The following is a 15,525-nucleotide window of genomic DNA, read 5'->3' on the forward strand; positions in this document are numbered from 1 at the left end:
GTGAGAAGCGGCAAGGTGATGTGCCTGCCACATTCTTAACTCTTTCCAGTTATGTGTAAGGCAGGCCATGTTGATTTGGCATTCCTGCCCCAAGCCAATTGAGCTCAAGTGGCCAGCTAAGATCACAAATAAGCCTTAATCGACCACAGCTGGTTTTCTACCAGTAGCAGGAGGGTCCCATGCCACATGGGCAGATTGCCAATGGATGAATCCACCAGTGGCAAAGGCCATCCACAGGAAGGCATCCATGTCTTTTGAAATGAACCTCCTCCTCACCCCTCCCCACCAATATGGTTTCCATTGCCTTCCTGATGGCCTGCCTAATGGCCACAACTTTACCCAGGTTCCATAAGCTCCTTCTCCTGGGACCACCGCAGCCCCAGTAATCAATTTAGTTAGGACTGTACAGCTGGAAGCCTCTGACTTGTCAGCAGCTTTTGGATGCAGGACATCTCTGGTGTAGGTCCTGAGAATCCCAGTATCAGGCATAGAGATAGGTGCCTGATTGGATTTAGATCATGTTGAGTCTCCTGAAAATCACTTGCCACATCTTCTACAGCAGAAGGATGGGCTTAACACCATGGTCATTAATTCCTATCCATTCTTTCTTGCTGAGGTTCAGGCAGGAGAATTGCTTCCTGAATAATCTAGGTTGACATGACATCCTGCTATCTAGTTTATCCAGCTCTGCATGGCAATGGAAATGGTTTCTTGTGTAACAATGTCTGGGAGGAAATGGATTGTCCCCAGCCCTCAACATTGGCAAAAAGGCCTTCACAGCAGACTTGTTGATCTCTAGCTTACTTTTGATTTCTACCCACTTGAAAATAATACAATAGCACAGCACAGATACTGTTATTTGAATTCCTCTGTTTTCATTCCTGATGCAAAAAGATTGAAGGAAAACCAAAGCAAGTAAAAAGTGAAAGGTAAAGGTAAAGTTGCCAAAATCCAATGAACCACAGGGCTGCTCTTCCATTAAAGAGAGGCGACTGGTGGTGGTTTAACCTGAGGGTCACCAGCCTCTCGTGTGGGGAGAGGTTGAGGAGAAAAGTCCTACATAGTAACTTTGAGGATCAGTTAGCTGCACTGCTGGTGATACCAGTCAGTATGGTTTCAAGTAAGGTAGCATCAGAAGATAACACGGCCAAGTTAACTTTACGGCTCAAAATTAATCCAGAGGGCTTCAGAGATTTTATGCGAATTAGAAGTTAAGCCTAACTAACACTGATTTAATAAGGAACCACTGGATGATATTAACCACCTTCTATGTGCTAACTTTCACCCAGATCAAGAAATTGGACAGTGTTGCCAGCAGCTATTGAAGTCAACACAACTCCAATATCTTATTTCATTGAATTTCCTAACTCCGATAAGAGAGTTCTGTATCATAGGGTCAGGCCTAGTATATAACACTATCCTACTGCCATCCACAGGAAATATGGAAAATTGATATATTTTATTTTGTTCACCACATAGCAATATAATTATTTTACAAGAAGTGTTCAAACCTATTATTAGCATGTTTCTCCAGATGAATATCCCAGTACTGTGTTCAAATTATATTTGCAATTAAAAATTTCTGGTTTATTATAGATTGGAAAGCTGGAAAATATCCTCTGTGGACTACATCTCAGGTACAAGTACATAAGTGGCATTGTCCTGCATCCTATATCAGGCTCTGAGCAATGTGCCTCAGATTTGATACGTGCTCCTGCCCTTAGAACAAAAGTCTCAATTTCAACAACTATAACCATATCAACAGATCTGAGCAAATGAATGACCAGTCTAATGCTTCTCAGAAGGTCTTGAAGTCACAAAAGTGTTTCTTGCAAGCAAGCAACAAGTGCCAAAAATTTGGGATTCAGAGGTCTCTTCCAGGTCCACTATGGCTACAATCTGTGCCTCAAATGAAGAACAAGCACCTACTTGCCTTGTGATTCCCTTCTGAGTTGATGTTCCCTGAGGAGTGGGAACATACAAATCCACTGGAAGCTGAGTAACTGTAGACAGTTTGCTGCAGGAGTTTTAAATTTGTGGAGAGTCTGATAAATGTTAAAAGGGGATATCCCACTCAGGAGTGTGTTGCTTTCAAAACAGTGTTTAGTGTATAAGTTTTAAAACATTAAATTCTACTGTGCTATGCTTTTCAGCTATTAACTAAACATTCACATTTTTTGTACCTTTTTGGTCTCTATTGGGACCATAACAGTGATCAAGAATTGAAGATAATCAGGCCTAATACTGTCTAAATGTTTCACTTGCCTCCAATACAAACCTTAAATTCATTGTTGCAGATTTCTGCTATGTTCATTTCCAGTAATATTGCGAACATTGCTGGCAATTTGCACATTGTGTGTTTCTGAAGGCAGTATATCTGGCATAGGAACGATAGGCATCGAATCTGCTGATAAATGATGGGTGATATTTCACCCCTGCATTAAAAAAAAGTCTGGTAAATTCAAAGATTAATTATAATCTTTAGAAAGTAATGATTAATTAATGTTTTGTAGTTAATATTCTAATCTATAAGAAGGTTATGTGAAAGATAGATCTATTTAACATGATTACTTTCTCGATTGGATGTTCCTAGTGAGGAATAACATTCAAAGGGAGCACAGAACTGGAAACCCACAATGCCTGATTTTCCTTCATAAAAATTCAGTAATAGTTCAGATCCTGTGAGCCAGTAATCTTCCAATCAATGTTCATGATTAATACTATTTCTCACTGAAAGAGCTTAATCAGGGAATTAACCCTAACATGCCTTCTTTCTAATTCCTGAAGAAGGGTTACACCCAAAATGTTGACTTCACCACCTCCTGGTGCTGCCTGGCTTGCTGTGTTCTTCCAGCTTCCGGCTTGTCTACCTTCTTTCTAATTCAGCCAGTTACAAATGTTCAGATTATTTAGGGCCATTATGAGAATGATTATAATCAAACTAGCGGACCAGCAGCAGCAGCGGGATCACACTCAAACACAATTTGCAACATCGTGGCCGAGCACCTCCTTTACTCTACCATTAACTTTAAGCCAGGGAATCAATCCTGGTTCAATGAAGAATGCACAAGGGCATGTCAAGAGCAGTACCAGGCATACCTAAAAATGTGGTGTCAACATGGTGGTTATCAATGAGACTCCTTGTTTGCCAAAGAGGATAAGCAGCAAATGATAGATAAAGCTAAACAATTTCCCAAGAAATGGATTGGATCCAATGGAGTTCCACAGTGGTAAGTGCTTGGACAATAATTATTTACATTATATATTAATTACTTTGATGATGGAAATGAATGTACTGTCACCAATTTTACGTATAGCGCAAAGAATAGTTGGAAGGCAAAGAGTGAGAGTGCTACTAAGAATCTACCTATCTATATATTGATAGGTTAAGTGAATGGGAAAAATCTTGACAAATGGAATATAATGTGGAAAAAAATTAAGGTTATGAACTTTGTCAGGAAGAAGAGATATTATTTAACTGAATGAAAAGGACTGCAGAATGCTGCAGCATAGAGATTTGGAAGTCCTCTTGCATGAATTATAAAATCCAGATTCAGTGGGTAAATGGGAAGACAAATCAAATATAGGCTCTTATTTCAAAAAGAATAGAGGGAGGTCTGGCTAAAACTATACAAGGAAGTAGTTAAATCTCACCCAGAATATTCTATATTGGCCCACTTACCTAAGAAAAGATACACTGGCAGTGAAGACAGTCCAAAAAAAGGTTCGCTGGATTGATTCTGGTATGGAGGGATTTTCTTATGAGCAGTTGAGTAGGTTGGGTCAGTACTTGTTGGAGTTTAGGAGAATGTGAGGAGGTGTTTTTGAACCATTTAAGATTCTCAGAAGGCTTGACAGATAGATACAGAGAGAAGGGTCACTGGACCCAAAACATTAACTCTGATTTCTCTTCACAGATGCTGCCTGACTTGCTGAGCTTTTCCAGCAACTTCTACTTTTGTTTCTGATTTACAGCATCCACAGTTCTTTCCATTTTATTCAGCAGATATCCTCTTGTGGGTGAGTCCAGGACCAGAGGGCATAGTTTGAAAATAATGGGACATCCATTAAAGGCACAGATGAGATATTTCTTCTCTCAGAGGATAGAGAATCTGTGGAATTCTTTAGTGCTCAGTATTGTTGAGGCTGGGTTAATAAGTATATCGAAAGTTGAGATAGACAGATTTTTAATCAGTAAGGGAATCAAGGGTTGGAAGGAAAAGGCATGAAAGTGAGTTGAGGATTATCAGATTAGTGATGATTTCATTCAATGGCAGAGGAGGCTTAATGGGCTGAATGGTCTCCTTCTGTTCGTAAATTTTATGGTCTTATGATTATTGCTTGTCATTATTTGCAGTACTCCATAGCAAGGAGGCATCACAAAAATATTCAGCTTTCTTCTCACAGCATTTACAAGGGCTATATGGGTGAACGCTTCCATTTAAGGCAGACAAGGGAACGGAAAAGGAGAGCAAACAATACGATAGCCATAGTAAAAATATTCTCAATGCCATGCATTATTCTGATGTTTTTATATTATTGATATGTATTTCTGGATAATGTTGCTCTATGGAAGTCTTTGCTTTCGAGCTTTATTAAATGTTACAAGCTAAGGGAACTTTGAAATGGGGAGATTGAAATGGGTGTATTGCAGGGAACTGGTGTAGTGTTCTTTCCAATGGAACTAAGTGCATGAGGCATTTGTGTTCTCCTCCCTTCCTCCTCCTCTTAGCCTTGAGGTGGCCTCTGGATCCGATGAGGTATGGATAGGACATCAAACTTGCTTGCAAAATTGTGGAAGATGCAGCACACCCCATAAACGTAAAGATCCTCTTGGTGTCGGCCATAGAAAGTCTCTTGGGCAATCTAGGCAATAAAGACTCTGCTTAACAGACTAATGCCTTGCTCAATGATGTTACAAGCATCTCTATAGCTCTCACTGAAGGCCTGCTGACCTCACATGGACATTTGCCTGAACATGGTAATAAACCCCTTATGGAGAGGGTGTTCCTTGTCTCCAAGCAGCCATCACATTGAGTGTCTTGGCGGCTCAATGGTGGTTGGCACGACAAATTCTGCAAATTGAAAGCTGTACATGTGCCTCCAAAACAGCAAGTATTCACCAAGATGAGTTTCTTGGCATGGTTGTAACTGGGTGACAGTTCCTTTGGTTATAATTTCACTCATGGTTGACATGATGGGTCAACAGGGCCACATACGTGCAGTCAACGGTGCTCTAAAACAGCAGGAAGCCTGCTATCCTGGTGAATTGACATGCCCTCTCATCCTGGATTTACATCCTCAAGGAAAAAACAAATAAATCACCTCTTCCCCTTTGCAGCATCTCTCAGCATCTAGATGCTTCTGTGAATATTGAAGTTTGATACATCGCTAATACCACTAGAAAAGGTGTGAAGAGAAGTAATAGAACATAGAACATAGAAGAATACAGCGCAGTACAGGCCCTTCGGCCCTCGATGTTGCGCCGATCCAAGCCCACCGAACCTACACTAGCCCACCATCCTCCATATGCCTATCCAATGCCCGCTTAAATGCCCATAATGAGGGAGAGTCCACCACTGCTACTGGCAGGGCATTCCATGAACTCACGACTCGCTGAGTAAAGAACCTACCCCTAACATCTGTCCTATACCTACCCCCCCTTAATTTAAAGCTATAAGTAATGTTCAGAACCAGTGGGAGGGCTGTCCATGTGTGGTTTCAGATCTTCATGAATAAGTTGACATCTCTCAGTCACTATCATCTTACAAAATTGAAGTCTCCTGGAACACCTCTCCCAGTTTTTATTTTTGGTGGGAAAGTTTCCCTCTTTGCCTCTTTTGCCTGATCTGCTCATGTTGAACGTAAGTGTCATGGCATAATGGCCTGATATTCATGCTAGGTTTTTATTCCTTTGTTGATTTGTGGTCAGTAGAACCTTCACCACCCATACCAACTCACCATTTTACATCCATCAACTTTGTTTCGGCATAAGAAAGTCAAAAACACTTCAATTGTAACTTATGGACTGGCTTTTAAATAGTTACGTAACAGAGCCCAACTTGCTTCTGAATGTTATTTCAAGAGGGAGTAAGTAAATCATTCCCTATGTTTTACTTTGGACAGTTTGAGGTGCTGCAGCAGCTGCTTGACGTCATTCCATCCCAATTCCATGTGGTTGCCTGTTGTGGTTGGCCTCTGCAGTGTGACCTGCCATTGAATGGGATTTCTCCTGAGGTGCTTCTCCAGTGGTAGGCTAACATACATCAAACTTTCAAAAATTCCTCTTTGACTCATGCACGACACTTACCAGGAAGATCATTTGGAAAGCTGGCCTCGGTGAGGTGATCCAACATGAAGCCACATAAGTATTTTGTTCAAATGAATAAAGACTGCCAAATGTGAAACCCCCCAACCTTTTAAACACTTGGACCCATTTTCTTCCAAAAAGGCAATGATCACTCATTGTTAAAGGTGGAAAGCATCACAGGTTGCAGACTTCTGCAAGCTGCAAACAATTGGCAGGCAAAAGGCTAAAAAAAAAGTGAAATGGAAATGGGACTGTGCCTTTAACTCTCATTATCAAACTTGCAAGGCAGGAAGACTAATGGAATACCTTAGGTATGATGAAACTGGCTCAGTTAAAATTATACAATTTATGGCTATCAGCCATATAGATTTTGCAAAAATGTTCAGTCGGTTTCTGTAAAATGTCAGGTTGATATGCTGCGACTCCTAGACTGTAAAAATACTGTCTTTTCTGAAGTCTGTATTTAAGAGAAGGCTATGAAAGAAATTATTTGCATAAACCTAAAGTAAAATAGCTTTAAAGAGACATTGTCTCATTGTAAACTAATTGGTCACTTTTGGGCTACAGGAAAAACGGAAGATTCAGAGATGGAACTAATTCCAAAGTTTGCTCAACTAATAGCTACAACCAGAATCCTGGCAGAATATTCACATAACAGCGCAGTTACAATCGGCAATTATTGCCAGTCCTTATGGGCCTTCACAAGTGTTACTACTTCTCCAGTGTACGACACACACAAACCATTACAATAATGCTTTTTAAAGAAGTGACCTTTTTCTACTTGAGGGGCCAGCACAATATAAACCCATTGCTTAAAACGCATCAGTAAAGAACTGGTTAGTTCAATTGCATTTTATAGTGTTGTTTTCAGTAAAAGTATCAACATGTTTTCTCAATGAAGCATAGAGGATTAAAAATCTCTCCATTTAGGAAACTTGACATTGAGAACCAATTAGTAAGGTGTCCATTTTGGTTTATGGCTTCTGTAACAGTGCAGGTGACTCCAAACAGTGGCACTCCAAAACAGGGGACTTTGCTCACCCTGAACTAGTTTTTCTGTAGATTTCCAATTAACAGAACTCTGATTAAAAAAGACCTAAGGAAAATATCTAAATCAGCCAATTCACACTTCTAAAGCAAAGTAATACTGCCTCCGAAACCAAATCCAGTCTACCAATTCAGGAACAAATTGATTTTATATAGGTACTTAGCTACTGGTAAATATAATTTGATTATCCCTGGTGCCTTATTATATTTTGGTCTTCAGGGTATCAAATAGCACCCCAAATCTTCCTTACCCTTACAAACACTCAGAAGAACCCTCAACAACTTCTATGTTCATCATTATGTGCATCAGGCCAAAAACAATGACAACAAAAAAAAAGAGGTATTTACTTTACATTCAGATGGAGCATAGGGCTACATTCAGAAGAGTGTAGGGTTAAACATACGAGATATTCAATACCAAATAATCCCTGAAAATAAAACCTATACAGGTAGGCAGCCAAAGCTTTTCAGTCACCCACAAATGGCCATTTTTAGGCTATAGAAGTGGCCAATAGTCTTCCAACGTGAGTGATTCTTTTTCCTTAAATAAAGCTACAGGACAATTTTAATACGAAGAAACAAGTCTTTAGATTCAGGTCATAAAGGCACCAATTGTCTGGACACATTTGCACAGTTCCTTGTAAATATCCAAACATTAAGTCAGCCTAACATCTGCATGCAGTGAGGTTTCTTCCGGGTGCTTCAGTTTCCTCCTGCAGTCCAAAGATGTGCAGGTTAGGTGAATTCACTGTGCTAAATTGCCCATAGTGTTCTGGGGTGTATAGATTAGTGCATTAATCAGGGGTAAATGTAGGGGATTGGGTCTGCGTGGGCTATTTGTTGGAGGGTTGATGTGGACTTGTTGGGCCAAATAGCCTACTTCCACACTGTAGGGATTCTATGATTCTATTATGGCATCTAATTATCTGAAATGTTAAGAAGCTAACCCACTGAGAGGCTAGGATTGCAATAATTGCAGTAACCCATTTCATTTCGAGACATAAATGACACAACACAAAAATACTTTTGCTGCCTTTTGGTTTCCTCATAGACTTTCCTCTGCAAATTTTATATATTTCATTGTACTGCCATTTTAAAAATCTATACTGCAATGTTTCTAAGCTACTCTTTCTTGTCAATTTGCTTTATTTTTTGACACTGTTTCTCTTTTTAATTCTATTTATATTACCATTACCAACGCCTGACAGGAAATTCAGGCACTAGAATTCTTAATTATAAAGGGTAAAGATAAGAATAATACAAATCAAATTAATTTCCATTAAAAAATACATTAAAACAATTTATACTCAGTAATGCCTGTTAGCTCTTCTTTGTCACGATGTCTCTGAGAATTTTTGTAGTTTTCGATTAAATATGCAATTGCTTGTGATACAGCGAAGCTTGGAAATTTTTTGTTCAGCAGTGCTAAGCTTTTCTTAAACAGGATCTCTGCATCTAGAAGATGGCCCATACCAAGTTGTACCTGTGACAGAACCAACCAAAATAGTCGAGTAATAGATAACTGAAGCAGAGAACAAATGTTAATAATTAAATGGGAGTCTCTTATTTAGTTAACTGAAGGATATGCTGTTTGTAGCATTCCATTTGTTGCAAAATTAATAGATGCATTAAAGATCATTACAGAGATTGTTCATGAGATTTGCAGATAATTACGACTGTGAATAAGTTGGAACACAAGCCAACAGAAATAGGAGATAAGCAGAGCCGAGCTTTGGCAATCCTGACAGTTCTAAAGAAAGAACGGTATATGTGACGTTTGTAGTTTCATAGCTTGTATGCACTGCATAGGAATGTCAGTGCCGATAGAACAGATTGAGTGTTAATTATTTTCATGGAGATGTAATCAATACTGAGCAGGATTGCAAAAAACAATGAAAATTTTAATCAGCAGGCAAACTCATTTCAATACATCTATATAAAGCAATTAAACTTGGCTGAGAGCTTAGACTTGCATCACAGCAATGCTGAAGGACATTGCTTAAATGACATCTCACACTTTTTTCTCTTAGATCTCTTTTCTCATTGGCTTGATATTTAGTTATAAAAGAGAAAGAGGTGTCAGGAGCCCATTGTTAACTTTATTGATACTTTTATAGGCTTGTTATTGCAACATTTTGAAACAATTATGAATGACTGGTTTTCGGCATCCTGCACAGGCCTTCTTTGCCCTGACCTTGGATGCCTTCAGGATATTTTATGACATGGCTTGTTCTGAAAGAATGTGTTAGATCCTTCCATTCTCTTTTGTCTTGCCACACAATGGTATCTGAAGCAGGAGGCAATTTCTCATGCTCTTGAAATACTGTGAGTTGGTATGGAAGCCATGAAGGGTAATTGGGATGCATGATGCATGAGCTGACACAGAGATTATAAAGAATCATTGGAAAATTGAGACATAAGTTATCATGGAGATATGAGGGGCCATTAAGACTGGGTTGAGGGACATGAGTTGTGTTCTGCCTTGGCAAGACTTTTTGAAGCTGTCTTTTTAAAGGTTCCCTCATCCAGACTATAGTTCATGACTCCTCTGAATGGTTGTCAGTCATGGAGTCACAGAGAACTTGGCCTGAATCCATGGAAATTGTGGGGCTACGAAATAGCATCCCGTAAAATGGATTTGGCCATATAGGAAATGCATGATGTGGGTTCCGTATCCATTTATCCTGAAAATGTTCAGTGAAAATTGGAACTGGAGGTGAAGGGGAAAGGCAATGATGGTGGAGGGGATTTCATCTCATTTGCCTATTTGAGATTACATGAATGTTTGATTCTGTTGCTTCAGCCAACCTCGTACATAACTATATTTTAGAGAGTTATGCTGTTTCCAAGTTCTGATATGTTGCAATGAATGAATTTTGACACACCTTGTAGGTGACTGTTGATGATGCAAAACATATATAAATATTGTTTGACTTACCTCTGCTTTGAGGCTATATAAACAGGCCTTCTCAAAAGGAACAATCTTAGTGTCCTTTGTGACATCAGCATATTCAAAAGGTGGCTTGCCTTTGCGTAATGAATTAAGGATATTCTCTGCTTCTGTTAGATAAGACAGGGCCTGAAAATATGATTGTACAGACAAATGAAGTGCAAGTATTCAATGAATCATGTATAGGTTTGGTTTACATTTTATATACAGCTCAGCCTAATGCACAATTTAGTTTTTACAGATTTCATTCATACTTGTACTTGTATTCATACTTGGCATATCGTGTTCAATTGTTATTGGTATGCCATGAATCCTGGAGCTTGCCTTTTAAAGGAATGTGCTTCTCTATCATCCAATTTTGCTTTGTATGTTTTCTGCTAAATGAAGCTGCTTTTTGCCACATGCAATAGTTGTTTGTTGGAAACTTTTCTACTTTTAGCGAAAGCACATTACAGAATGTTATTATTCTGGATTGAGAAATTACTTATTGATTTGACGCTTGGGTAGCTTATTTCTAATTTTAAGATTGTGCCCTCCAACAATGGATTCCTCCAAGAGCTGAATTTGTAGCTTTTGGTTTTTGAAGAAGTGAGGACTGTAGATGCTGAAGATCAGAGTTGAGATGTAGTGCTGGAAAAGCACAGCAGTTCAGGCAGCATCGAAGGGGCAGGAGAATTGACATTTTGGGCATAAGCCCTTCATTAGGAATGAGGCTTGTTGGTCGGGGAACTGAGAGATAAATGGGATGGAGGTGTGGCTGGGGTGCTGGTGGGAGGGGGAGCGGGGAAGATAACTGAGAATGCAATTGATAGATGAAAGTGGGGGAAGAAGGTGATAGGTTGCAGAGGATGATGGAACAGAAAGATGGGAAAGATGATGGACAGGTCAAAAGGGCGGTGCTGAGTTGGAGGCTTGGGTTTGGGATAAGGTAGGGGGAGGGGAAATGAGGAAACTGGTGAAATCCACATTAATCCCATGTGGGTGCAGGTCCCAAGCAGAAGATAAGGCATTCTTCCTCCAGATGTTGGGTGGTTAGGGTTTGGCGGTGGAGGAGGCCCAGGACCTGCATTTCCTTGGTGGAGTGACAGGGAAGTTGAAGTGTTCAGCCACGGGCAGTGGGGTTGGTTGGTGAGGGTGTCCCAGAAATGTTCTCTGAAACAATCCACAAGTTGGCATCCTGCCTCCCTGATGTAGAAACCACCACACCAGGTGCAACAGATGCAGTCAATGACATTTCTAGAAGTACAGGTAAATTTCTGTTGGATGTGGAAGGATCCTTTGGGGCCTCGGATTGAAGTGAGGGGGAAGATATGGGTGTAGTTTTTAATATCCAGCGGTGGCAAGGAGTGGGAGGGGCATGGATCTGACAAAGGAGTCATGGAGGGAATGGTCTCTCTGAAATGCTGATAGGGGTGGGGAGGAAATATATCCCGACTGGTGGGGTCTGGTTGTAGGTGGTGGAAGATGATGTGATGTGTATGGACGTTAGTGGGGTGGAAGGTTTGGACCAGGGGGTTCTGTCCTTACTGTATTGGGAGAGGTATGGTTCAAGGGTGGAGGTGGAGGAAGTGGAGGAGATGCACTGGAGATACTATCAACCACTTGGGAGGGGCTATTGCGGTCTTTGAAGGAGGCCATTTGGGATTTTCTATGGTGGAATTAGACATCCTGGGAAATGATCTGGCGGAGGCGGAGGAATTGGGAATAAGGAATGGCATTTTTACAGGAGGCAAGGTGGGAGGTGGTGTAGCCCAGGTAGCTGTGTGAGTCCATAGGTTTGTAGTAGATCTTGATCGTCGGAGATGGAGATGGAAAGGTCCAAGAAGGGGAGGGAGGTGTCCGAGATGGTCCAGGTGAATTTGAGGTCGGGGTGAAAGGTGATAGTGAAGTTGATGAACTGTTCAACCTCCTTGTGGGATCACGTGGTAGCACCAATACAGTCATTGATGTTGCAGAGGGAAAAGTGGGGATGGTGCCAGTGTAGCTGCGGAAGATGGACTGTTCCACGTACCCAATAAAGGGGCAGGCATAGCTGGGGCTCATGCGTGTCCTCATGGCTACCCTTTTGGTTTGGAAAAAGTGGGAGGATTGGAAGGAGAAGTTATTAAGGGTGAGGACCAGATCAGCCAAACTGAGTGTGGCAGTGGAAGCATACTGGTTGGGACAGCGTGAGAGAAGAAACGGAGGGCTTGGAGGCCTTTGTCATGATGGATAGATATGTACAGGGACACCACCCACACACTTCACCTCTTATAAGACCTTCGTTTCCCCAGCCCTGTATGCCTTATCTTCACCATGGACACCTAGTCCCTGTACACATCTATCCACCACAACGATGGCCTCCAAACACTCCGTTTCTTCCTCACGCCATCCCAATCAGTACCCTTCCACTGACACTCATCCACTTGGCACTCATCTTGAACACCTCCTTCCCCTTCCTGGACTTCTCCATTTCCGTGACTGACTAATCACAGACATCTGCTACAAACCCACAGACTCCCACTGCTACCTGGACTACACCTCCTCCCACCTGCCTCCTGTAAAACACCACCCCTTATTCCCATTTCCTCTGCCTCTGCTGCTTCTGTTCCCAGGATGACCAATTCCACCACAGAAAATCCCAGATGGCCTCCTTCAAAGACCACAATTTCCCCTCCCACATGGTCGACGATGCCGCCAATGCATTTCCTTCACATCCTGCAACTCCACCCTTGAACCCCACCCCTTCAAATGCCACCGCAGGAAGTGCAAAGCCTGCACCCACACCTCCCCCCTCAGCTCCATCCAAGGCCCCAATTTCCTTTCCACATCCGACAGAAACTTACAAACAATGACATTAGTGGAGGGACAGGTATCCGTTGCACCAGATGTGGTCTCCTCTACATTGGGGAGATAGGATACCAACTTGTGATCATTTCAGAGAACATCTCTGGATACCCACACCAACCAATCTCACCGTCCCGTGGTTGAACAGTCAACTTCCTGTCCCATTGCACCAAGGACATGCGGATCCTGGGTCTCCTCCACCGCCAAACCCTAACCACCTGGTACCTGGAGGAAAAACGCCTCATCTTCCGCCTTGGGACCCACGGGATTAATGTGGATTTCACCAGTTGCTTCATTTCCCATCCCCCATCTTATTCCAAACCCAACCCTCTGACTCAGCATTGCCCTCTTGACCTATCCATTTTCCTTCCCATCTATCCGTTCCACCTTCCTCTCCGAACTATTACCTTCTCCCAAACCTTCACCTACCTATTGCATTCTCAGCTCCCTTACCCCCAGCCCTCACCCCCTCCTATTTATCTCTCATCCCCCCCGGCCCAAAAGCCTCACTCCTGACGAAGGCTTTTATGCCCAAAACGTCGATTCTCCTGCTTCTTGGATGCTACCTGAGCTGCTGTGCTTTTCCAGCACCACACCCTCGAAAGGTTTTAGTCTTGGTCCATTTTTAAAATGTCTATAGAAAAGACATTAATATGAGGATGGCATTGGATAAGTCTAGAATAATTACATCATCAGCCTAGTGCATCCCAGGGAATGATCTGTTTCACAATTATAACTGTAGTTGCTGTGCATGTTACAAATAGTGTTCATTTGGTGATGGTCAGGTTCAGCTGATTCCAATGCCCTGATCTTGGAGGCCTTCAGGATATTTTATGGCATAGTTTGTTCTGAAAGAACGTGTTAGTCACACAACCCTTATTGTAGCAGTAGCCTCCCTTTCATTCTTGTTTTTCTTCCCTTGCCATGATACCTGAGGAAGGAGAGCAACAGCTCATTGTCTTAACCCAAGCTGGGGTTAAAATTGCAACCCCCCCCCCCCCCCCCCCACCCCCACTCCATGGGTCAGGATGTTCCGATTTAGGGATTCTGCTGATAGCAGTGTTAAGCTCCTCAAATAACTCATTTTTGCTTCTGCAGTACAGCTTTGTACTAGAGGATAGTTGGAAATCTGTTACACATGAGAGGGTGCACACTATCCTTCTCAAAATTTGGCAACTTCTGTATGACATAAAGCCTTGATCCTCACCAATGAATCCATGACAGACTTAATGTGTGTGCCAACCAGGTTCAAGCAATGCTATGTCATTGATTCAATACTCCTTGCCATCTTCCTTGCCACAATACTTCATCCCATATCTAAAACATTTTCCAATGGAGGGGAAAAACAGTTCAACCTGCATCATCTCCAGTCCAGAACCAATGCAATCCCAACCTCTGTCATCTGAGTGCCCATAAACAGCTGAGCCTCTGCTGGGAGTTTAGTTTATCATCATTTACTCTGTATTCCTCAAAGTCCCTCATGTTGTATAAAACAACTGGTGCAGCATTGCAAAACATGTACAGAGATTAATATTTAATGAGTTTAGTTGACTTTGATAATATTCATAGATTAATCTATTAATATAATATTCTGCTTAACTATAACTGATATAGATTCTAATACATTAAGATTGTGTAACACTGCATCATCTCATTTGACAAAGGAATGCAATATTCAGAGAACAACGTATTTAGCTCATTTCCACTTTACAGAGCTAAATTATGAGAACTTACAATCTTCAAGTTTGAATAAGATGGTTTACATCTTTCTGGATTATTAATTCTTTATCAGGCAAAATGTGGTGTTATCAACAAAGGAAGGCTATGAGCCGGTTACAATGGGAGGGAAAAATAGTGACAGCTGTGCTCTATGCTGGCTTGATTTTCACACATAGTATCTTTGGAGAGAAACAATTTCATGAGGCTAAATACATTCTTTGTATGAGAGTTAACTCCTGTAGCAATAAGTGTGTTTTAGTTTTTAACCTGTATAATTCTATGGAATTTTATGACTCAAGATAATGTATTAACTGAATGTATATGGATATCTCATTACCTTTTGCTTTGTAAAAACAATGTGTAAATTAAGTATTATCTACATTTGCAATATGCTTATATTAGTACCTTATGATCTTCCAGGCACTCACAAGCACAAGAGAGAAAACATTACCTAACAATTAGCCTCTAAAACAAGTATTCACTGATAAGGGGTTTGATTCAATATGGGGGAACTCTTACAAATTCATCACAAACTAAGACAATCAGCCCAGAGTAAAAATCATGGGGGCCTGACAATACACAATCTCCCTACCTTAAAAAATTGGCAATCAAAAGTCACAAAATATTTTCTTATCTTAACAAGGAGTTATAAAAGTAACATTAACAGATCATA

At 41.1% G+C, this 15,525-nt stretch overlaps 1 protein-coding gene across 1 annotated transcript in view; it reads right to left on the reverse strand.

Annotated features, from left to right (window-relative positions):
* Positions 1 to 15,525, reverse strand: part of LOC122551928 (adenylate cyclase type 10-like) — a 193,270-nt gene that overhangs the window by 45,303 nt on the left and 132,442 nt on the right. The window contains exons 23-24 of the mRNA XM_087988568.1: positions 10,296 to 10,436; positions 8,665 to 8,840 (exon numbers count right to left, since the gene is read on the reverse strand). Of these exons, the coding sequence (XP_087844694.1) occupies positions 8,665 to 8,840; positions 10,296 to 10,436 (317 nt within the window). The remainder of the gene's footprint in view (positions 1 to 8,664; positions 8,841 to 10,295; positions 10,437 to 15,525) is intronic.

Source organism: Chiloscyllium plagiosum, unplaced genomic scaffold (assembly GCF_037043375.1).
Source record: "Chiloscyllium plagiosum isolate Xiang-an unplaced genomic scaffold, Cpla_swu_hap1 HiC_scaffold_7, whole genome shotgun sequence".
In the NCBI taxonomy this organism is placed as follows: Eukaryota; Metazoa; Chordata; class Chondrichthyes; order Orectolobiformes; family Hemiscylliidae; genus Chiloscyllium; species Chiloscyllium plagiosum.